At 40.6% G+C, this 24,447-nt stretch overlaps 1 protein-coding gene across 1 annotated transcript in view; it reads right to left on the reverse strand.

Moving 5' to 3' along the window:
• abcf1 (ATP binding cassette subfamily F member 1) overlaps positions 1-24,447 on the reverse strand; it is a 54,817-nt gene that overhangs the window by 24,229 nt on the left and 6,141 nt on the right. The window contains exons 2-12 of the mRNA XM_062969583.1: positions 22,336-22,382; positions 21,492-21,581; positions 16,712-16,841; positions 15,105-15,142; positions 14,097-14,225; positions 9,098-9,160; positions 8,007-8,069; positions 7,167-7,247; positions 5,229-5,303; positions 3,133-3,252; positions 939-1,031 (exon numbers count right to left, since the gene is read on the reverse strand). Of these exons, the coding sequence (XP_062825653.1) occupies positions 939-1,031; positions 3,133-3,252; positions 5,229-5,303; positions 7,167-7,247; positions 8,007-8,069; positions 9,098-9,160; positions 14,097-14,225; positions 15,105-15,142; positions 16,712-16,841; positions 21,492-21,581; positions 22,336-22,382 (929 nt within the window). The remainder of the gene's footprint in view (positions 1-938; positions 1,032-3,132; positions 3,253-5,228; positions 5,304-7,166; positions 7,248-8,006; positions 8,070-9,097; positions 9,161-14,096; positions 14,226-15,104; positions 15,143-16,711; positions 16,842-21,491; positions 21,582-22,335; positions 22,383-24,447) is intronic.

The following is a 24,447-nucleotide window of genomic DNA, read 5'->3' on the forward strand; positions in this document are numbered from 1 at the left end:
AACATCTCTTTCCTGCCTCTTAAACCTACAGATTTGGAGATATTCAGACAGATAACTCACACCTGTCTTTCTCAAAGTATGGGAACCAAGATGGCTCACAACAAGATTAAACAAACTATTGGCAAAAAGACATTATTAAAATATTTAAAAAACAGTTATATAAACTATCATTTAAAACTCAAGTTATCTTCTGAATATGGATGTATCCTCTCAGGATAAGTGGATGATGAAAATGTAGAAATCGGTTGCAATGAATAAATTATCTACTTTGATAAAAGAAAATTCATCATGCAGTTGTACAAAAGATTGAGAGCCATTAATTGTTTTTATGTAATTATCAGGTTTGAGAATTAGTAGTAGGTAAGGCATTTTATGCCTATATAGGAAGTAGGATTTGCTATATTTATAGGAAAGTTGGGAATCAATTTAAATTTAGTTTTCTTTTTAGTATGTATTCTTTTTGGGTTTCTGTGAATTTTCCAGGCTGTATGGCCATATTCCAGAAGCATTATTTCCTGACGTTTTGCCCACATCTATGGCAGGCATCCTCAGAGGTTGTGAGGTAGACAACACATGTATTATTATTTTTTGTTAATGTTAGTGCTAGTAGTTAATATACAGGGTAGGGTAAAATAGGGTAGAAATAGTGGCGCAAGTTTATGTATGCATTTATTGCATTTTTAAAATGTTTTTGCTTTGATGTTGATTGTAGACGTTAAATAAATATTATGATCTAAACCAGTGGTTCTCAACCTGGGGTCCCCAGATTTTTTGGCCTACAATGCCCAGAAATTAGAGAAACCTGGAAACACAAAAGGAGTCAACAATATGACCACCATCAAGAAAAAAATAAGGGAAATTTATGAGCTTCAATACCACACAGCAGAAATAAGTTTCTGGACTAAGGGGATTCACCAAATTCACAGCACAGATCTAACCTGCTTCTTGAGTTTCTTCTTTTCCTTTTTACTGAGGTTCGCATAGGGGTCATCCTCCTTCTTCTCCCCCTCCTCTTCTTCATCCTCCGATGGCTATGGGATTCACACAAAGTCAGTTTGTGTTAGTACATGAACCAAGGCAGGAAAAGAAAATGTGTTTCCTACAGTTTCAAGAAATTCCTCCACATTCATTCCGTATCATGTACCTCCATAACAATTTATCTGACCCAGGACCAACCTAAGGCATTTCATTTTCACCAAGGGCCACATCAACCTTATGGTTGCCTTCAATAGGGCCATTTATAATGGCAAGACTGTATAAATGTAACTATGTTGCTCTGGCACTGAATGCCTCACAGGCCACATAAAATGACCTGGAAGACCAGATTAGGACTGTGGACTTTGCATTTGACACTCAAGGCCCACATGTGAAACACAAAAATAAAAATATGTCCTCCTCTTCAACAAAGAGATATCCACTGGACTGGTCAACAATCCTGGCCAAGTGAGAGAATCCTCCAGCTATAACCAAGTACAGCATTTTCCCTTAGGGTTGCAATGATGGGCCACATGACTCACGAAGCTCTGTCTGTTCCTGTCCCATAGTCTCTGTTGCCTGAGGGAGTTGCATCAGTCTTCCGAATAACAGGGCCCAGGCCCAAACCCAGTATGTTTTGGTTGATTAGGTGTTGTCCTTTTAATCTTACATTTATTTTTATGCAGCTCTTGAAATATATACAAAGCCAAACTAGTTGGGCTCTTTCTAAAATAAAGACAGGCATCCACTGAGCACTTGGGGAACATGTTTCCCTTTTCAATACCCCACAAGGGTTGAAAAGCCAACAGCTCATGCCTCTCCCCAGTCCACTTTCTCTTCTCTCCTCTGCTTCCCATGGTATTCTTCACAGAGAAGTGAGGAAAGGAAAGGCTCAGCATCATCAAGGCCAGAATGCATCGAACACAAAGCAGAGTGGTTTGTGCACCTCACTCTTTTCTTTCAATATAGAACAAAGGGATTAATAAAGGCATTAGGATATGCCTATATACTAGGGATGTGCAATCCATTAAAATGGTTCAAAGGTCATTAGAAAACTGGAGGTGCTGGCGCTTTGTTTCTAAAGTATGGCTTATGAAAAATTTGCTACTATAACGAAAGTAATGAAATTTCTTACATCCCTTTAATTACTATAATTGGGGAAACTTCAGGGGCTCCTTTCACCCTCATTTTTATAGCAATTGGAGTGAAACCTGTTACAGTGGTAGAATACATTTACCACTGTTAGCCAACCAAATTTCAGAACGTTTCACTTATACACGGAGTTTTGGGGAATTTTCAAAGTTATTATAAACAACATTTTAAAAAACTACAAGAGCTATATATACAATGCACAAGATAACCAGGGCATCCATCCCCAGAAGTTTCAGAAAGATGTACGCATCTACAGATTTTGGGGGATTTTTTAAAAGTTTAGACAAAAACAATGTATCTCCCAAAATTCGATGACAGCAATCACATTGAATGCCTGTGTATCATGACACACGACTACGTAACTTCAACTTAGCACAGATTTATACTATTATTTACTTACTATGCAAATTCAATAATTTTATTTATTATTAGACTGACTCTAAACGACTGGGCTGTAGTAGCCCTTCAGATGCGAAGCACTGCATTCTGGGAAATGTAGTTTAGGGCGGGGCCTTTTGCATTCTCTGCCAAGGGGGGCTCACATTTCCAAACTACATTTTAAGAATGCTGTGTTCCGCCCATTAACTTTGGTCCTGCCCCCAGTGCCTTCCTTATGGCAATCAGATCAAAGAAAATGTATTGATTTTAAAGCACTTTATGTTCTCTTGGTTTTACCAAAGTTGCTTAATGCTTATACTGAAAATTAAACTGACATTGGGTGGTATCAGAATATTACAGAATCTTAATGAAAATTATTGGTGGGTGTTTCAATTTCGAAATCCCCCCACCTTTCCTGCATGTTTCTAATACTGATTTGTATGCACAAATTTAATCTGATACAACTTATGAGGAGTAATGGTTTTTTGCACACCCCTACTACACACATCTGGTGAGGCCTGGAGGTCAGGGTTGTTGCTCAGGGCTCTCATATCTGGATATAATGTGAGAAAGTCAAACTGAGGTGATGAATTGCAAACGAATATCATCAGGACAAAGGTGCCTTACCGGCTGACTGTTCTGTTTGGACTTCCCTTTGCCTTTAGTGGATGCCACCTCTTCGTCATCGTCTTCCTCGTCTTCCTCTTCATCATCCATCTCCTCATTCTCCAGAGCAGCAAACATGTTCTGTGGAATACAAGGAACAAGAAGGTAAGCACATAGGATGTTCCAGGGTTTACACTGCTGAAAGCTCTTTGGAGACATGGGAAACCTCTGGGAGATGGATTCTGCAATCCATCTCAATCTTGTTGTGGACAAAACCATCAGAAGGTAGCACAGTTGTAACCCAGGCATGGGCAAACTTCGGCCCGCCAAGTGTTTTGGACTTCAACTCCCAGAATTCCTAAAAGCCTGTAGGCTGTTAGTAATTGTGAGAGTTGAAGTCCAAAACACCTGGATGGCCGAAGGTTGCCCATGCTTGGTGTAACCAAAGACCAAAATTCACAGCTGTTTTTGCACTCTCATCATCCTCCACCATTAGCTACATTAATTAAGACTGCTAGTAGTCACAGTCTGGCAACATCTGGGAGGCCATATTTTTCACTCAGGCTATAATCTTTACCTGATACATCCTGCAACTTATCTGGTTCTGAAAATTTCTTCCCACTCTTTTCATTATGTTCTTTTAAAGATGGTGCTGCCTTCCTAGACTACAAACCCATATGAACCAATGTGTACACAAAGCCTGGAAAGGGGAGGTAAACGAAAATCCTATTGGATTTTAATTTTTTAAATTTCTAAAATATTTCTATTTTTATTTGTATGCATTTTAAGTTCTGACAGTCCCTAAATGAAAAAGGAATAGCATACTAACTGGAGAAAACTTAATTAATGAAAAAACAGAAAATTTCAAGGATGGTTAAAATATTACAGAATATATATGTGTACTAAAATGAGGAGAGGCTACTTAGAACCAATATGAATGGAAATTTGGTGAATTAACTCTACTGTAAATTCAATTTACAGTAGAGTCTCACTTATCCAACATAAACGGGCTGGCAGAACGTTGGATATGTGAATATGTTGGATAATAAGGAAGAGCCTATTAAACATCAAATTAGATTATGATATTACAAATTAAGCACCAAAACATCATGTTATACAACAAATTTGACAGAAAAAGTAGTTCAATATGCAGTAATGCTATGTAGTAATTACTGTATTTATGAATTTAGCACCAAAATATCACGATGTTTTGAAATAATTTACTACAAAAATATGTTGGATAATCCAGAATGTTGGATAAGTGAGTGTTAGATAAGTGAGACTCCACTGTATTTCTGTAAGAGTACATTCAGTGGGACTAACAACTGGGTTTAGCCAGTAACAATTATATACACTGCACATAGAATTTAATGATGATGTAAATGAGGAGATCCTTATACCGTAGAGTCTCTCTTATCCAACCTTTGCTTATCCAACGTTCTGTATTAATTGTGTTATTGTTTTGTTATTGTTATTATATTGTTGTATCGGGCAAGGCCCCATGTAAGCCGCCCCGAGTCCCTCCGGGGAGATGGGGCGGGGTATAAAAATAAAGTTGTTGTTGTTGTTATTATTATTATTATCCAACTCAGTTTGCCTTTTAGTAGTCAATGTTTTTGTAGTCAATGTTTTCAATACATTGTGATGTTTTGGTGCTAAATTAATAAATCCAGTAATTATTACGTAACATTACTGTGTATTGAACTGTGTTTTCTGTCGATTTGTTGTAAAACAAGATATTTGGGGGGTTAATTTGTAAAATCATAACATAATTTGATGTTTAATAGGCCTTTCCTTAATCCCTCCTTATCCAACATTTTCGCTGATCCAACATTCTGCCGGCCCATTTATGTTGGATAAGCAAGACTCTACTGTATTTGAATCAGTACTTATTAGTGGCAAATCACAACGTATTTATAAAATCGGGGTCTGAAATAGGCAGTGATTGCTTTGCTTTGATAGCAACAAATAGCAAACAATGAAACCTCATCTCTCTTCTGGCCAGACACCTTGTCCCTTCTCAAATTAGACACCAAGGCCTACTATATGGCACTTCCCAACCTTGGGCTTTGCAGTTGGTACTACCACTGAGAAGAAATAAGTTCAGACTTCCTTACCTTGGCTGGCTGATTCTTTTTCCCTTTTGGCTTTTTTGCAACTTCATCAGGCTGAGCAACTGGTTTGGTTATAGTCTAGAAAACAAACAAAGTTGTCAAATCCCAAGTTTAAGATTGACCAATTTAGCTTTGCAAAAACTAATAGCCTACTAAGGACACAGAATCAAGGGCTTCCATCCTGGACATAGAGGAAAAGTTGGATACCCGTCTAGTACAGAAATCCAAGATATCAAGCATGTTGGCAAAGAGGGGTAAGAAAAGTGAGGGAATGCTTTCCTTCCTTGATAGTCAGACTTGCCGAAGACATATGGAGAAGTCTCCTTCATGAAATCACTAATTTGCTTGTCATTCAGCGCTGACTTTGGGGGGCCCAGGTGTTGGCGCTGGCCGGGAGGCCTTCGCACAGTTAAAGCTTGCACCCATACCTTGAAAAGTCCAATCTGGCCATGGTAGTACATACCTTAGTCATATCCAGATTAGATTACTGTAATGTGTTCTACGTGGGGCTGCCCCAGAAGAGCATTCAGAAACTTCAACTGGTCCAAACATCAACTGCTAGACTGCTTACGGGAACAGGATATAGAGAAAGAACTATTCCACTCCTGAAGCAGCTACAGTGGCTTCTGGTTTGTTTCCTGGCACAATTCAAGGTGCTGGCTTTAGCCTATGAAGCCCTAAACGGTTTGGGCCCAGCCTACTTGAGGGACCATATCTCCTCCTATCAACCCATTCGAGCCCTAAGATCATCAGGAGAGGCCCTTCTCTTGGTCCCACCACCATCACAAGCGCGATTGGGTGGGAACGAGAGAGTGGGCCTTTTCGGTGGTGGCCCTGCAGCTCTGGAACTCCCTTCCTAGAGGTATGACGGCCCCTCTCCTTACTGGCCTTTCAATCTCAAATTAAAACATTTTTGTGGAGCCAGGCTTTCCCAAATGAATGATAAGAGGCAATTCCAGATAGCTGCTGGTAATATCTACCTCTGAATGCTTTACTGGTCCCAGCAACTGTGACATGGCCTTATGAAAATGTAGTGTCTTAGGAGTTGTATAACTTATTTTTACAAATAACCTCAATGGCCAGAGGTTAGAGAAATTTTTAATGGTATTTGTTGTAAGGTATTAATTGTTGTATATGGGACATTCAAATTGGGTTATTTCTTTAAATTGGCGTATGATGTTTTAGTTGCTTATGTATTTTTTGTATTGATGCATATATTTGTGTTTTTAAACTTTTATACGCTGCTTTGAATCCCACCCATGGGAAAAAAGCAGGATAGAAAAGAACAAATAATATTTGTCTGCTAAGACAACAAGGCTGAGTTTATCACTTGCACATTTCATCTTAGTTCCAGAGGACACTTTCATAGTTACAGAGTACAAGGCCCATGTTTCTACCCATGAAATGACTTCTGAACAATGAAGCATCATTTCCCCCAAAATGAACCAAGTTCCATTTTTTGTACATATTCAATTATAAGTCTAGAAATGTTAGTCAAAAACGATCCAAATCTGGATACAATCACAGAAGCAATTACTATGGATCAATGTAATTATTGTATCTTAACCCTCATTTAAAAAAGGAACCATTACCTTCTTTGAATAATTAAAAAAGGCAAGATTTTTTTTCCATCCTGGGAGACCTTTAAAAGAAGTACTTCTTCCCTCTACTTTCCATTACAGGGTAGCTTCTAGACTTTTTGAAAGTCTAGAAAGGACTTGGCACTTCCGCTCAAAGGACTATCGACTGCCCTCAATTTACATAAGGTCAACTTAAACACAAGTATATACAGCACTTACTTTACTTTTGAATTGTCACTTTCAAGCTCTATTTTACCTGCGCCATTTTAACTAGCCATATAACCCAAATCAGTATCTCCCTTGTCTATGCTTATGACACTTTCTGATATGCTGTAGGATTGTGGATTTTTCCTCCCCGTACCTTAGATTTGTCCTTGGACTTCTTCATTTCTTCGCTGGCTTCCTCCTCATCGCTTTGAGCCAAAATGGCAGAGCCTCCTTTCTGAAAAAAATGAAAGAATAGATAGAGAACATTTATAGAGACACATAGAGCCAGACAGAGAAGCTTGAATAAGCTGATTGGGGGGGGGGGGTGTCTTTTTGTTCTCTACTGATTCTTGAGCGCACCAGAAAGGAGGCCAGCAAAATATGAAGATTTGATGTTGAGAGTAAACTGTCTGATATTTTCAAACATAACTAGTGGCCAGTGTGAGTTCGTGGTTTGAGCTCTGGACTATGACTCTGGATAACAAAACCTACTGGGTGGCTTTGGGTAAGTCAGACTCTCTCAGCCTCAGAGGAACACACAAGCAAAGTTCCTCTGAACAAGACATGCCAAGAATACCCTGTGATAGGGTTGCCTTAGAGTTACTATAAGACAATTGCTTCTGCCAATTGCTTCGTTCCTTTCTAAACCATATATCCCTTTTGCTCTGAAGATGTACGTATTCTAATTTGATGTGCATAGTTATTCCAGAGCAAGAGAATTCAAATGTGGATTTTGAAGAGAAAGATTCCAAAAGGTCCAGAGATGCATATTCCTGTCTGTTTGGAACAGAAAGCATGCTCTATGTCTCGATCTCCGTATGTAAAAGGGGAATACAATATAAAGTGCTAATCTGAACAGGTAGGATAGGATTATTTTAACTGCCAGGAAAATTGTTACTGCTGTTGGAGGGTGGCATTCTTAATTACAAAATGAAAATAAAACAAAGATGAAAACCTGGACATCCATTAATAAGAAAAAATTCAAACACTAGACCTGCTGTTTTCCTTTGTTCTTTTCGTTTTTCTTGCTTTTCCTTGCCTCTTCTTCATTTTCTTCCTGAAAAGCAACGAATCTATACTTGATCCTTTTCCATCATAAACAAAGCAAGTATCAAGACTGTCTATTAAGAATGATTCAGCAATGAAAAAAATCTACTGCGGAATAATTTTTTTCCTGAAGTTTGTAAGGAAAGGTGGGAGCACATTTCAGTCCTGAACCTGAAATATCAGCATCTTGCCCATTTATTTATTTATTGTATATTTACCCCACTCTATTACAACTCCGAGGGGGACTCAGAACCTATTCGAAATTATGAAGGTTTTAACTTAAGGTTTAGTTCTGGAGAAACATAGATATTCCTAGAGAGAACTCTTTTCTAGACATTTTTAGGTCTGCCAGATAAATTCTACAATCAACCTCCAGTAGAGATGATGATGATGATGATGATGATGATTATATTTATACCCTGCTTTATCTCTCCCAAAGAAGACTCAAAGCGCCTTAACATTAAAGCAACAGAATACAATTTAAAATATACAAATATGCAAACATTAAACAGGATTAAATATAAAGAGTATTGAAACATTCCTGGTTAAAAACCATTGCCCTGAGAGTCAAGCAAGAGGATCTAAAGAGAGGTGTTGTAGAGAGGTGTTTTCTCAAGGAAAAAAAATACCCACAATATTTTTAATTTGTAGGTTTTCTACTTTCATGGAAGTCCTGCACTCCTAACCCTCTGAAAATGGAGTGCCAACTGTATACAGTATTATTTTAATTTCTAACTCTGACTGTCAATTATGGAGGGAAAGCAGGATATAAATAAAGAGAACAGCAACAATAATATGTGAAGCACATGTGTAATACCAATGATTTTTGTCCCTCCTTCAAGTTTTTCCTGTCAATGATTCCACTGTAGGTTTTGTTTAATTTATGTATGCTGCTGCTGTTACTATCTCCCAAACCAATATGTATCAGTGAGTTCTGCCCAAATGATGAGAACAGTTAAGACTAGATGATCCACAGATCCCTTTCCTAATCTGCTGCCTTGCTTGAAATGTTGTCATCCAACACAGGAACAGACTGACCTTCTGTTTGGCTTTGGACCCTTTTTTGTCAGGCTTCCTCTCCTCTTCATCATCGGATGCTGCCTAAAAAAGTAAAGGTTTGTTTTAGTACAAGGATCATAATTCCTTGCTTTTTCTACGTTTCTATAAAAACGTTGAAGGGGGGGGGAGAGAAGGGAACCCAAAGCACCTTCATTTAGGATACCACCAAACCAGTTTCAAAAATGTGTTGTTGAAGGCTTTCATAGCCAGAATCACTGGATTGCTATGAGTTTTTCAGGCTGTATGGCCATGTTCCAGAATCATTCTCTTCTGATGTTTTGCCCACATCTATGGTAGACATCCTCAGAGGTTATGAGGTTTGCTGAAAACTATGTCAGTGAGGTTTATATATCTGTGGAAGGTCCAGGGTGGGAGAAAGAACTCTTGACTGTTGGAGGCAAGTGTGACTACTGCAATTAATCACCTTGATTAGCATCGAAAAGCCTTGCAGCTTCAAAGTCTGGCTGTGTCCTGCCCAAGGGAATCCTTTGTTGGGAGGTGTTAGCTGGCCCTGATTGTTTCATGTCTGGAATTTCCCTTGTTTTCAGAGTGTTGTTCTTTATTTACTGTCCTGGTTTTAGCCTTAAAAAAATTCTGATATTCAGATTCTGTTCGTTTTCATGGTTTCCTCTTTTCTGTTGAAATTGTCCATGTTTGTGGATTTGAATGGCTTGTCTGTGTAGTCTAACAGAGGGGTTGTTAGAGTGGTCTAGCATTTCTGTGTTCTCAAATAAAATTTGGCTACAAGTATTTTTAAAAAACTCTAAAATCAGGACAGTAAATAAAGAACAACACTCTAAAAACAGGGGAATTCCAGACATGAAACAATCAGGGCCAGCTAATACCTCTCTACAAAGGATTCTCCCAGGCAGGAATCAGCCAGGCTTTGTAGCTGCAAGGTTTTTCAGTGCTAATCAAGGTGATTAATTGCAACATTTGCACTTGCCTCCAATAGACAAGAATTCTTTCTCCCACCCTGGACCTTTCACAGATATATAAACCTCACTGACTTAATTTCCAAAATACCTTACAACCTCTGAGGATGCCTGCCATAGATGTGGGTAAAACGTCAAGAGAGAATGCTTCTGGAACACAGCCATACAGCCTGGAAAATGCACAACTACCCAGTTTCAAAAATGCCTGAAGAACAAAAGCCTGTCTGTCAAGACTAGAAACATCCCATCAAATCTGCACCTCCCATTTAAGGACCTGAAATATTTTGCAGTGTTGAAAAGACCTGGTACCAAAAAAAAGCTTGCTGTAAGTGCCTAGGAATGTCAAATTCACCTCAACCAGGCCAGCAACAGTCATTTGCCTACTGGAAAACCCCAATCTTCTGAATCAAGGAAATCCACTTTCTACAATCAGAAACAGCTCCACCATTAGGAATTATTACTGCCTTTGGCCAATTTTCAGTGTAATAAGAAATCTAAGCATGCTGTGCCTTATACTGCAGTTGTCTGACTCAGCCGCATGGACCTTGTAATGGCTTGAAGCTATGCTTTGTTGAGTGCTTCTATTGTTTTGTTCTGGGAATGCAGCCATAGTTCTTTGGAAAGTGCTTGATCATTTTAGACATAGTGTCTAGCTATAGAAATTTAGAAATGAGCAAAGAAACTCTTGGGTGAGCAAAAAGTGAGCAATAAAAGAATGCCCAGGGCAGATGGCAGAGAAGTAGTAACACACTGTTAGTTAGAATGCTTTCAAAGGAAGACTTGGAAATTGATGAATGTGTATGCTTCCGTTGCGAATGATTGCCGAGCACCCCTTTCTGTGCAGGCTGTGAATAAAGTCTTCATTTTTCATCTTCTAACCCTGTGTTAATTGGCTACACCGTACTAGGTACTAATCCACTGTCTTTTGGGAGACAACAGACAGTCAGGCAACCAACTCCTGAGACAGATAGTATGGAGAAGCACCCAGTCCCTTGAATCTTCCTCCTGAGACTGTTTCCCACTGTTTGTCAGCAGAGCTGCATGTCCAGGGATCCCCAAATTTGCCTGTCTGCACAGACATTGTGAATGATCAACCCCACTAGCAGTGTTGAAGTAAGCTTCATAGTTGCCAGCATAGTACCTTTCCCTAGGGGTGTATCTACATTGTAGAATGAATGCAGTTTGACATCACTTTAACTGCCATGGCTCAATGCCATGGAATTATGGTAGTTGTAGTTTTTCAAAGTCTTTAGCTTTCTCTGCCAAAGAGTGCTGATGTCTCACTAAACTACAAATCCCAAGATTCTTTACCATTAAGCCATGGTGACTCAAGTGGTGTCAAATGGCAATAGCTACAGATCATGGGTGTCAAACTCAAGGAAAGCCACATGAGCCTTATGGTTGCCTTCAAAGGGCCATGGATATTGAAGGCCAACTATAATTTTTGTACATAGTGGCTAGTGCTCTTTAATTTTCTCCCAGTTTGGGTCCCCAGATGTTATTAAATGTCAACTCTCATCCCTTTTGATCATCCACTATGCAAACTGGGAATAATGGGAATTGCAACCCAGCAGCTCTTGTGGCTCTGAGGTTGGGGAAAGGTTAAAGGACTTTTTAAAGCCAGACATCATATCCACAAGCCTTGTATCTTGTGAATTCAAATCCTCTCTCCTCACTAAACCGAACAAACTGCAGCCTTGCAGATGTTACTATATCCCAGCTCCCACGTGGAACTGACAGATCAATGGCCATGAAAATGGAACCATGTTCGGTGTTATTTGTTCAGTCGCTTCCAACTCTTCATGATCTCATGGACCAGCCCACGCCAAAGCACCATGGCCACCCCCAGCTTCTTCAAGATCAAACCAGACACTTCAAGGATACCATCCATCCATCTTGCCCTTGGTCGGCCCCTTTTCCTTATTCCTTCCATTTTCCCCAGCATCATTGCCTTCTCCAAGCTTTCCTGTCTTCTCATTATGTGGCCAAAGGACTTCACCTTTGCCTCTAATATCCTTCCCTCCAGCAGGCGTTATTTTCTGGAGTATGGACTAGTTGAATCTTCTTGTGGTCCAAGGCACTCTCAGAATTTTCCTCTAACAGCAAGTTCAAGTCTATCTTCCTTCACTCAGCCTTCCTTAGAGTCCAATTCTCACATCCATAGGTTACTATGGGGAATACCATTGATTTAACTATGTGGACCTTCCTTGCCAGTGTGATGTCTCTGCTCTTCACTATTTTATTGAGATTGGTCATTGCTCTCCTCCCAAGAAGTAATCTTCTTCTGATTTCCTGGCTGCAGTCTGCGTTGGCAGTCATCTTCATGCCTACAAATACAAAGTCTGTCACTGCCTCCACGTTTTCTCCCTCTATTTGCCAGTTATCAATCAGTCTGGTTGTCATAATTCTGGTTTTTTTTTGTTTAATAGCAACCAGATTTTGCCCTTTCTTCTTTCACCTTAGCTATTAAGACTCCTCAGTTCCTCCTTGCTTTCAGCCATCAAAGTGCTTTTTTGTTTTGTTTTTGTGTGTGCCAGGAGCAACTTGAAAAACTACAAGTTGCTTCTGGTGTGAGAGAATTGGCCGTATGTGTTGCCCAGGGGACACCTGGATATTTGATGTTTTACCATCCTGTGGGAGGCTTCTCTCATGCCCCTGCATAGGGAGCTGAAGCTGACAGGGAGAGCTCACCTGTTCTCCCCGGATTTGAACCGCCGACCTGTCAGTCAGCAATCCTGCCAGCACAAGGGGTTAACCCACTGTCCCACCGGGGCCTCAATGGGTTAAAGTGGTATCCATCAAAGTGGTGACATCTGCATATCTAAGGCTGTTAATGTTTCTTCAAACAATTTTAACTCCAGCCTTGGATTCGTCAAGCCCCGCATGTCACATGATGTGTTCTGCGTACAAGTTGAATAGGTACGGTGAAAGAATACAGCCCTGCCGCACTCCTTTCCCAACCTTGAACCAGTCTGTTGTTCAGTGGTCTGTTCTTACTGTGGCTACTTGGTCGTTATACGGATTCCTCAGGAGACAGACAAGGTGACTTGGTATCCCCATACCATTATCCAGTGGATACCATACTAACACAGTTCTGTAATGTAAAAGCACAACTCACCTTGTTTTTTTGTGCAAAAGTGAGGGTTGTTTTTTTTTTAAACTCACTTCTTTTTTGCTTGGGGGGGGGGGAGAGAAGTACAGTAAAATCTCACTTATCCAACATAAACGGGCTGGCAGAACTTTGGATAAGCGAATATGTTGGATAATAAGGAGGGATTGAGGAAAAGCCTATTAAACATCAAATTACATTATGATTTTACAAATTAAGCACCAAAACATCATGTTTTACAACACATTTGACAGAAAAAGCAATTCAATACACAGCGATGTTATGTAGTAATTACTGTATTTATGCATTTAGCACCAAAACATCATAATGTATTGAAAAGATTGACTACAAAAACATTAACTACTAAAAGGATAATCCAGAATGTTGGATAAGCGAATGTTGGATAAGTGAGACTGTACTGTAACTATACAGAGACCTTAAAGATATCAGTGAGATCCCAATACAACCATGCAACTCCATTATTCAGAAATTTTAACCAGCCTTTATTTCAGGCATTTAAAAACCTTCTGCCTACAAACAAATGTACTGGGGGAAAAACACTTTTAAAAAACAGACCCTTCACACTATGTTCAACATTCCCCAGTGTTAAATTTCCAAATTTTAATTTGTAAGCTCATCACTTGGGTTGCTTCACATTACACAGTTATAGAATTATGATTCCATTTTAACTGCCATGGCAGGATCCTCCATAATCCTGGGAAGCTATTTAGAAATTTCAGCCAGAGAGATCTAAGATCTCACCAAGCAACAGACTCCAGGATTTCACAGGATGCAGTATTGGCAGTTAAAGTGGAATCACGAAATCTAACCATTTAGCATACAAGGATACCTTGCCAACCCAGTTCTCCACAAATATCGAACTCACTGCTTCCGCTCTAAATTACCCTTTTCCAAACTGCAGATAGAAACTAACCTTGTTGATCTTATTCTTGTCAGGTTTAATTGGTTTGGGAGGTTCTTCTTCTTCTTCCTCCTCCTCCTCCTCTTCTTCCTCCTCACTCTGTTCCTGTTCCTGGCTCAATGCAGCGAACACATTTCCTCCCTAAACAACAGCAACAAGAACATTTATATGACATAAAATTTGCTAATCCTTATAACATCTAAAGACAGCTATCATCAACAAGAAAAGCATTAATGATTTTTCCACCTTATCATTGTTCTTTAATATTTTGCAAAAAGAAGTTAAGAGGAAATGAACCTTTGAGTTAGAGAATCTCTCATGTTAAGCCTGGGTCAATCACTCTGCTACCAATAACCAGGGAACTGGAAGAGATATTTCAGTGGCTTCTAGACCTAAAAGGAAGGAACTCTTGCCTCAAATTCACAACTAAGAAATCCTTTAAAACCACATCACAGCAACTATAAGGATTATGGGATGTTTTTGTAGTTGTAGTGTGATTTCAGGTTATTTCCAACTTATGGCAACCCTATAAGAGGGTTTTCTTGGCAAGATTTGTTCAGAGGGGGTTTTGCTTTTCTCTAAAGTTGTGAGTTTGACTTGCTCCAATTCACCTTGTGCATTTATATTGCCAAGTGGGGATTTGAACTTTACCACTGTACCACCCTGAAGGGAGAAATTATTTACAAAACTGGGGCAGGCAAAGAGGACAGATTGTGGCACAATTAAATGAAATAATTAAAATATCTTTTACAGTATTTCTATTCAGAAAAAAAGTTTGTCGCTCTAAAATATTTGGGAAAGAACTCGTAATTTAATACATTATGTCCTCCCACACTCACTGAAAAATGGAGTGGCTACATTTTACAAAATCCTAGAAATGTTTTCATTGCCTGAGATTTTGAACATCTCTGGGGCCTGATTAACTGGATGTACTTCTTTCTCTCTATGAGGGATATCCCATAGTACTCTTTCACTCATCCTTTCCCAACAAAGAAACATTCAAAACAGCCAAGAACTCACCTTCTTTTTCTTGCCGGCTCTGCTAATAGTGACAGGCACTGCGAGGGACACAAATAAATCATGATCAGCTACAATAGTAGTGATACTGGGTAAAATGAAAGCTTAAAAGTGAAAATGGCACTGCCCTCTTCATATGTTCATACGTAGACATAAAGTAGGGCAACTGTCAGCCAACATGGTGTAATAGATACACCATCCAGAATTGTGCAGCTGGATTGCAATTCCCAGGTATCCTAAGCAGCCTAGCCAATGGTGAGGAACACTGGAAGTTGTAGTCCAACACCATCTGAAGGAACACATAGTTCCCTCGTCCGTGTTAAAATCTTGAAGAAAGCGTGGGGCTGGCTTGAAACTTACTTACACACACATTCTCTCTACCTATTCTATCATGCAGGGTTGTTGAGAGAACAAAAATGCAGGAGGAGGCTATGTTCAATAGTATGGATTCCTTGGAGGATTAGGTTATGATCACATTTAAAAAAGTGGTCACTGACATGTGCACACAGGTAGACATGATCTTAACTATCCCTGCAGACTTAGCAGCAGCTCTTAAGATTTTTTTACATTCAATGGAAAGACTAGATGGAACTCTCTAAATATATTCAAACAAATACTACATTAAGGCCTTTGCAAAGCTTTGCATTGAATACAAACATCTAAAAAGTGCTCAAGTGCACAGAGATGGGGCAGGGAGGATATATGCATAAACACATGTCCCCTAAACCAGTGCTACTAGTACTGGGGGTACATGGACCAGTACTAGTCCTTGAGTCATCATTACCTGTTGGTCCCTGTAGAGCTTGAAAAGAAAAGAAATAATTTTAGCCAATTGACCCAAATGTGGTGCCAATTTCTGGCAAAAGGGTAGGGGAAGTTGCCAGTCTACTCAGAAGCAGAAACACGTCTACATATGTTTGTTTATGAATCCACAAAGAATTTTTGTGAGTTGTGGGGAAGGGCAAAATTATGCAGATACATTTGACAGTCTACAAAAGCGAGAGAGAACAATTTACTTATCAAATAACATCAGAGGTAAGATAAAAGTCAAGCCAGTTAAAAAAGCGAAGCTTGCTCCAGGGCACAGTACAGTACTATTTGCTCCCATATCCAGTAACACGTGTGAAGGAATCACTTCACATGCCATTGTTGATGGGAACCTGATCCAAGGCTTTTCTGGTGACACATCTTAAGACAACTAGAAACCCTAAACTAGGGCTAACCAACTTAGGCTGCCATTTTTCATTTTTTGCCAGAATTACCACAGGGCACAGCAGTCCCTCTGAGAGAAAGTGGTTACAAACTTATCATCACCAATGGGTGAAAACCTTGGGAGGGGTCTTGTGCCTTGTCTTGGAAGAAAATCTCACCTTCTCTCAATTATTGCCTGCAAAATAGGGGGTGAGAGGGGCCAGAAAGAAATAGCCTAGGAAGTCACATGTGGTCTGTGGGCCATGGGATTCCTAAAATATTGAAAAAACTCAACTAAGTTGAAGAAGGGAACAATGGCAGGGGGTTGGATGGATTGACCCTGGTGGTCACTTCCAATTCTGTGATTCTACGATATTGCTTCCCTTTGTACAGGAAACCTTGAAATCTCAATCACCAACCTTCATCTTCCTCATCGCTGGCTTGGGCTGACAGCTTCTTCAGCCTCTCAATCAACTGGTTTTCCTCTTCATCTTCTTCTGAATCCTTTTTCTTCCGGTCTTTTTTCTTATCTCGCCTCTTCTTTTGCTGCTGCAGGAGTGCAAGGAAAGAAGGATGTCAGAGAATGGGTCGACCTCAGCCAAATATAGGCCATGATACTTGCATCAGAGCCAGTGTGGTCAATAATGTTGGAAATAGCAACCTTCCAAGCCTTTCACTGTTTATTTGTTAATGTATATTATTTGCTAACCTGTATTCTATGTATGTTGATTTTCCAGTTTGACTGACCCCCCATGGTGTGGGAGAGATTATAGACATGTGAATATACTGAGCATGTTGAGACTCGGGACTCTACTTTGTATTCAGTATGTGTTTGGTCTTCAATGAAAGCAGGTTGCTGTTTGGACTTTAATGCATATAGTATGATTTATGGACTTCAGTGAGTACAACTATACCTAAAGACTACGGACTATTGATAAAGAATGATATCCTGTGTACTCAACACAGAGAAGCTATAGCCTATCTATAACTGAACTTTAATAAGAAATATGCCTGTATGGTGAATTAATACAAGATGTTTGTGAGTAAACAAAATATATTGTTTTTTATATTTGAGTACATATTTTAACTAAGAGTGTATATGTTTTTGGGCAACTGCAATTTCAACTTCAAAGGAACAACCATCCTGTGCTAACCAAATATATTTTTGTAGTGGCATGTCTTTATACTTGGCAGTTTAAAGACATGGTTCTTCAGTTTAACAGTTGAGTTACCTGTGTGCCATTACATGAATGCTTATGAATATCACTTATTCAAAGAGTTGACTTCTAACAAGGTCATGCTTTTCTTGACTAGTGGTTTTCAAAAGGTGGTCTCCATATGTTCATGGAGATTCACATTTGCCAAACGGATGTGACATCATTTTTACCTTTTCAATAAGGTTGCCATTGATGAATGCTCTGGGGATGTCGAGGAGGAGGGCAACACTTTACACCCACACGATTCACTTCAACTGGAACACTCTTCAGGGGACATACACACTGTCTTGCACAAAAGGGACTCTGTCAATCCTCAAAGGAAACAGGTCTTGGTAGTAGGTGACTCCCTCCTTAGAGGAACAGAAGCCATCATTTCCAGACCGGATGGGATGGCTCGAGAAACATGCTGCCTCCCGGGGGCAAAAATACACCATATCACTCAGAGGCTCAGCAGGCTCCTAAAGCCCCTTCACCCTCCCCACCTTATGTTGATTCATGTATGTACCAATGACACCGCTAGGCATACTTTTCAAAAGATCACAAATGATTTTCGAGCTCTGGGAACAAAGCTAAAACTGTATAATGTACATGTGATCTTTTCATCCCTCCTCCCCGTTGTAGGACACGGCTCTACAAGGGCCGGAAAAATAGTACAGGTCAATAACTGGCTCAGAAAATGGTGCCAAGAGGAGCATTTCGGCTTCCTTGACCATGGTCTACTCTTCCAGGAGGATGGCCTACTGGCAAGTGATGGGGTGCATCTCACACAAGCAGGAAAACATCTTTTTGCACACAGACTCACAAACCTCATCAGGCGCACTTTAAACTAGATCCACTGGGGGAGGGGAACAACAGCCTGGCGAACACTATATTACCCACGACCACAGGGAACCGCCAAAAGGCTAAACGGAGGGCTGCACAAACACAGCAAGGACCAAGTACAGAGAGCACAATAATCCCAAATAAACAGCTCGAGGGGAGGTCACAGGGGCTTACATGTCTTTACACTAATGCTCAGAGCATAGGAAATAAGCAAGATGAACTCCAACTCTTAGCACAGCACCACACATACGATGTCATAGGCATCACTGAAACCTGGTGGGACGACTCCCATCACTGGTATTTAACCATTGAGGGCTATAACCTCTTTCACAGAAATAGAACAAAGGGGAGAGGAGGGGGAGTAGCTTTATATGTCAAAACCAGTTACATTGCAGAAGAAATGCAAGACTGTAGTCCAGGAAACCAGCTTGAAAGCATCTGGATAAGAATCAAGGGAAATGGGACTCAAAAAGATCTCATTGTGGGTGTCTACCACAGACCTCCGAGTCAGGATGAAGGACTTGATGAAGCCTTCTGTCAACAGCTGACCAAACAGGCACAAAGAAGAGATATAGTAGTCATGGGAGATTTCAATTATCCCGATATCTGCTGGAAAACAAACTCGGCCAAGAGTACAAAGTCCAACAAATTCCTCACTTGCCTTGCAGACAATTTTATGGTCCAGAAGGTAGAAGAGGCAACAAGAGGATCAGCAACTCTTGATCTAATCTTAACAAATGTGGAAGACCTGATCAATAAAGTTGAAGTGGTTGGATCCTTAGGGGCAAGTGACCATGTGCTCCTGGAGTTTGCAATACAAAGGAATGCTGAAACTAAGACAAGTCAAACACGCATTCTCGACTTTAAGAGAGCTCACTTCCAAAAAATGAAGGAATTACTGAGCAGCATTCCATGGACGCCAATATTAAAAAACAAGGGAGTTAAGGATGGATGGGAGTTTTTCAAAAGTGAAATACTCAAGGCGCAAATGCAAACAGTGCCAACAAAGAAGAAAAATAAGACAAGTGCAAAGAAGCCAGAATGGATGTCCAAAGAACTTCTAACTGAGCTAAAGCTCAAAAGTGACATGCACAAGAAGTGGAAAAGGGGAGAAATCACCAAAGAAGAATTCAAACGTATAGCCAAAACCTGTAGGGAAAAGGTTCGCAAGGCTAAAGCGCAAAATGAGCTCAGGCTTGCCAGGGACATAAAAAACAACAAAAAAGGCTTTTTTGCTTACGTTGGTAGAAAAAGGAAGAAAAAGGAGGCGATAGGGCCTCTGCAAGGAGAAGATGGGGTGATGGCGACAGGGGACAAGGAAAAGGCAGAACTGCTCAATGCCTTCTTTGCCTCGGTCTTCTCACAAAAAGAAAGCCATCTTCAACCTCAGCAACATGGAATGGACGAAGGATTGGGTGAAATCCAACCCCAAATAGGGAAACAAGTTGTCCAGGAACCCCTGGCCTCTCTAAACGAATTCAAGTCCCCAGGGCCAGATCAGCTACATCCAAGAGTATTGAAGGAATTAGCGGAAGTTATTTCAGAACCACTAGCAATTATCTTCGAGAGTTCTTGGAGAACGGGAGAAGTCCCAGCAGATTGGAGGAGGGCGAATGTGGTCCCTATCTTCAAGAAGGGAAAAAAGAACGACCCAAACAATTACCGTCCGGTCAGCCTCACATCGATACCAGGCAAGATTCTGGAAAAGATCATCAAGGAAGTGGTCTGCGAACACTTAGAAACAAATGCGGTCATTGCTAATAGTCAACACGGATTTACCAAAAACAAGTCATGCCAGACTAATCTGATCTCTTTTTTCGATAGAGTTACGAGTTGGGTCGATACAGGGAATGCTGTGGATGTAGCCTACCTAGATATCAGTAAGGCCTTCGACAAAGTCCCCCACGACCTTCTGGCAAATAAACTAGTAAAATGTGGGCTAGACAAAACTACGGTTAGGTGGATCTGTAATTGGCTAAGCGAACGAACCCAAAGGGTGCTCACCAATGCGTCGTCTTCATCATGGAAAGAAGTGACAAGTGGAGTGCCGCAGGGCTCCGTCCTGGGCCCGGTTCTGTTCAACATCTTTATTAACGACTTAGACGAAGGGTTAGAAGGCATGATCATCAAGTTTGCAGACGACACAAAACTGGGAGGGATAGCTAACACTCCAGAAGACAGGAGCAGAATTCAAAACGATCTTGACAGACTAGAGAGATGGGCCGAAACTAACAAAATGAAGTTCAACAGGGACAAATGCAAGATACTTCATTTCGGCAGAAAAAATGGAAATCAAAGATACAGAATGGGGGACGCCTGGCTTGACAGCAGTGTGTGCGAAAAAGACATTGGAGTCCTCATGGACAACAAGTTAAACATGAGCCAACAATGTGATGCAGCAGCTAAAAAAGCCAACGGGATTCTGGCCTGCATAAATAGGGGTATAGCGTCTAGATCCAGGGAAGTCATGCTACCCCTCTATTCTGCCTTGGTCAGACCACACCTGGAATACTGCATCCAAATCTGGGCACCACAGTTGAAGGGAGATGTTGACAAGCTGGAAAGCGTCCAGAGGAGGGCGACTAAAATGATTAAGGGTCTGGAGAACAAGCCCTATGAGGAGCGGCTTAAAGAGCTTGGCATGTTTAGCCTGCAGAAGAGAAGGCTGAGAGGAGACATGATAGCCATGTACAAATACGTGAAGGGAAGTCATAGGGAGGAGGGAGCAAGCTTGTTTTCTGCTGCCCTGCAGACTAGGACACGGAACAATGGCTTCAAACTACAGGAAAGTAGATTCCACCTGAACATCAGGAAGAACTTCCTCACTGTGAGGGCTGTTCGACAGTGGAACTCTCTCCCCCGGGCTGTGGTGGAGGCTCCTTCCTTGGAGGCTTTTAAGCAGAGGTTGGATGGCCATCTGTCGGGGGTGCTTTGAATGCAATTTCCTGCTTCTTGGCAGGGGGTTGGACTGGATGGCCCATGAAGTCTCTTCCAACTCTACTATTCTATGATTCTATGATTCTAAGGTTATAATTGCCATTTATTTCCGAAGGGATATGTGCCCAGAGACTGGGTGCAGTTATTTCCAATAAATAAGAATGCACTCTGGTGACAAGGTTCACATTCCTCCATGGGCAGCACCAGCGGAGAAATGACTCACCTGCTGTTGTTGTGGCTGCTTCTCCTTTTCTTTCTCAGCTGCCTGGTCCTCACTGGTGTGCTTCTCTTCCACAGCCAACTCCTCAAAGAACTTGGGAGAAAAGGGGAAGTTTGTGATCATCGCCAAAAGGGGACAGAGAAGTAATAAGGACTGCCTACAACTACAAGAAGGATGATAGAATTGCAAAAGGCTCTTCCATCCTCCTCTCTGATGGAACCGTAACAACCAAAATTGAATCTCAGGCCCCATCTACACTGCCATTCAAAATCCAGATTACCTGCTTTGAACTGGATTATACAGCAGTGTAGATTAATATAATCCAGTTCAAAGCAGATAATCTGGATTTTATATGGCAATGTAGATGGGGCCTCAGAAACTCTTTCCTGGCCTTCACTGAAACAAGGCTACATGAAGGCAAGTGTGACGCCCCCTAAATTAAATCTTGGCTCTATCACAGCTTTATTAAAGGGATTATTCAAACCTACATACTACGGGCACAGTGCCCACTATACTATTGGTTGAGAAGCATTTTAACACAAAGGTTTGCCCTCTGTGCTCCAAACCTCTTTCAAAGTCTCTCAAGATCAAGAGAAAGAAAGCAAAGCATCCTGAAGCTCTGGAAAAATATTACAAATGTGATTAACCATTAGTTTTGTACAATCCCCTGCAATTTCCAAGTACTAGGGGCAAGAGGGCAAAACTGAAACACCACTGCAAAATTGCAATGCTCGAATGATAATGAAAAGCTAGAATGGAAGAAATCCCCATTCTCATGATACTCAAGTTACGCATAACCCTAAGAGCTGTAATAAAACCACAAAAAACACACAAAATTGAACCTTACCGACTTTTTGGTCTTTTTATCCTTCTTCCCCTTCTTTACCACTTTGTCTGAATGAAAGAAAAGAGGCACTGAGATTTTCTTTGCTCCCAAAGGCAAGCCATAAGCTCATTAATATTCAACGAATCCCATGAAAATATACTTGTTCTCAAATCTACTTATTGGTAGCAAAAATGCATACATTTTGGTGACCAACAGCACAGCCTGTCTCACACTTAAGGGCAGTGTGAGACTATTACTGAAAGCCAATGTGGTGTCTTCTTTGAGCTCTAGACTAGGAAGGAAAGCCCCAGATTCAAAATACTACTCAACCATGAACTCTATTCAGCTTTATTAAATGACTTTGATTAGTACCTCTCTCTTAGAGTTGCCCATCTCAAAACATTGCTGGTGGGATAAAAATGAAGATGGAAAGAGAACTATAGACTGTCCCCAAGTTATGAACAAGATAGGTTCTGTAGGTTTGTTCTTAAGTTGAATTTGTATGTAAATTTGTATGTAAGGGCCGGGCTGAGCCAGCTGTAATAAATCACTACTGACCGAGAGGTTGTAAATTTGAAGGCAGCCCGGGTCGGATTGAGCGCACAACCATTAAAAATAGCCCAGCTCGTTGTTGACCTAAGCAACCCAAAAGATAGTTGCATCTCTCAAGTAGGAAATTTAGGTACTGCTTATGTGGGGAGGATAATTTAACTAATTTACAATATCATAAAAATCATCCACCAGCATGCAGAAAGGAATTAGGAAGTAATCCATCAAGGACTCAGTGTCACAGTGAATGATGAAGCAGCAGCTTCCCCTGTGGCCAGAATCGAGCACACCCTCATGAAGCCAGAAGCTGGAAAATGTTAACTAGCCTCTGTGTCTTTGTCTCTGACTGTGTCTAATGGCATTGAATGTTTGCCATGTATATGTCCATTGTGATCCGCCCTGAGTCCCCTTTGGGGTGAGAAGGGCGAAATATAAATACTGTAAATAAATAAATAAGAACAGGTACATTTTTAAGTGTAACTCCAAAAGTATACATTTTTAGATTTGGATAACATAGGGAAGGGTTAACATCCCTGTGGCATTTTGTTTTGTTTTTGTTGTTCGGAAGATTTCGCTTCACTTTCTGTCCCTGTGATTATAGGAGTCTGAAAAATGTGGCTTGTTGTGGAATCAAAGCTTGGTGAGAAAGCTTCAGTGGAGACACCTTTTGCCCATGATAACTCTCTTCCAAGAGTTAATTTACCTTCCTAGGGGAAGATTTCTCTCACTTTCTGTTGCCTTAGCCCCGTTTGTAACTATGAATCGTTTGTAAATCGGATGTTTATAACTCGGGACTGCCTCTAAATGCAATACTCCAAACTCCCCTGAATGAGAGATAATCTACAAGATAATAATGAGATGTACAATGTATTACAGATATGTCAAAATAGATGCTTGGAATGTTGCATGAATAGGCATAATGATAAAGAAAACTGTTGTTTAACATCTGTTCATAATGGGGTAATTAATTTTAAAAGAATAAAATACTATTTCTATACATATAATGAAAGTGAAAATATGTGTGTGGCTGGGGTGTCAACTTCCACAAGGATCTATCGCTCCCACTACCCAGGAGACACCAATATCCTTCCCTTCAGTGACATTGCAGGTTATAGAGAGTGCAGTGAACATGTCCAAGAGCTGGCAATGTCCTCCACAAACAACATACTGCCCACCACTCAAGTAAAGGTTTTCATACGGGGACAACTTCATTCTAGAGTTTGTTTTTCCTACGCCACAGACATCCCAGTGTTTCTTACTCTCCCCACTGGTGTGGAATTTGCATGACCCCGCCCACTGTCTCTCCCGTAACCCTTTACTATTCTTTTCTATGGCACACAGCAAACAGAGGACTTGAACAGTAATTGAACATACTAGAGAGGTTTGTGGAGAATTCACAATGATTTATATGAGTTGTAGGGCCTGGGATGTATAGTTCACCTGCAATCTAAGAACACTCTGAACTCCACCAACGATGGACCTGGAACTAACTTGGCACACAAAACCCTCATGACCAACAAAAAATACTGGAGGTCTTCGGAAGAAATTCAGCTTTATTTGGGGGAGTTGTAGTTCACGTACATC

This window comes from Anolis carolinensis, chromosome 2, assembly GCF_035594765.1.
Source record: "Anolis carolinensis isolate JA03-04 chromosome 2, rAnoCar3.1.pri, whole genome shotgun sequence".
In the NCBI taxonomy this organism is placed as follows: Eukaryota; Metazoa; Chordata; class Lepidosauria; order Squamata; family Dactyloidae; genus Anolis; species Anolis carolinensis.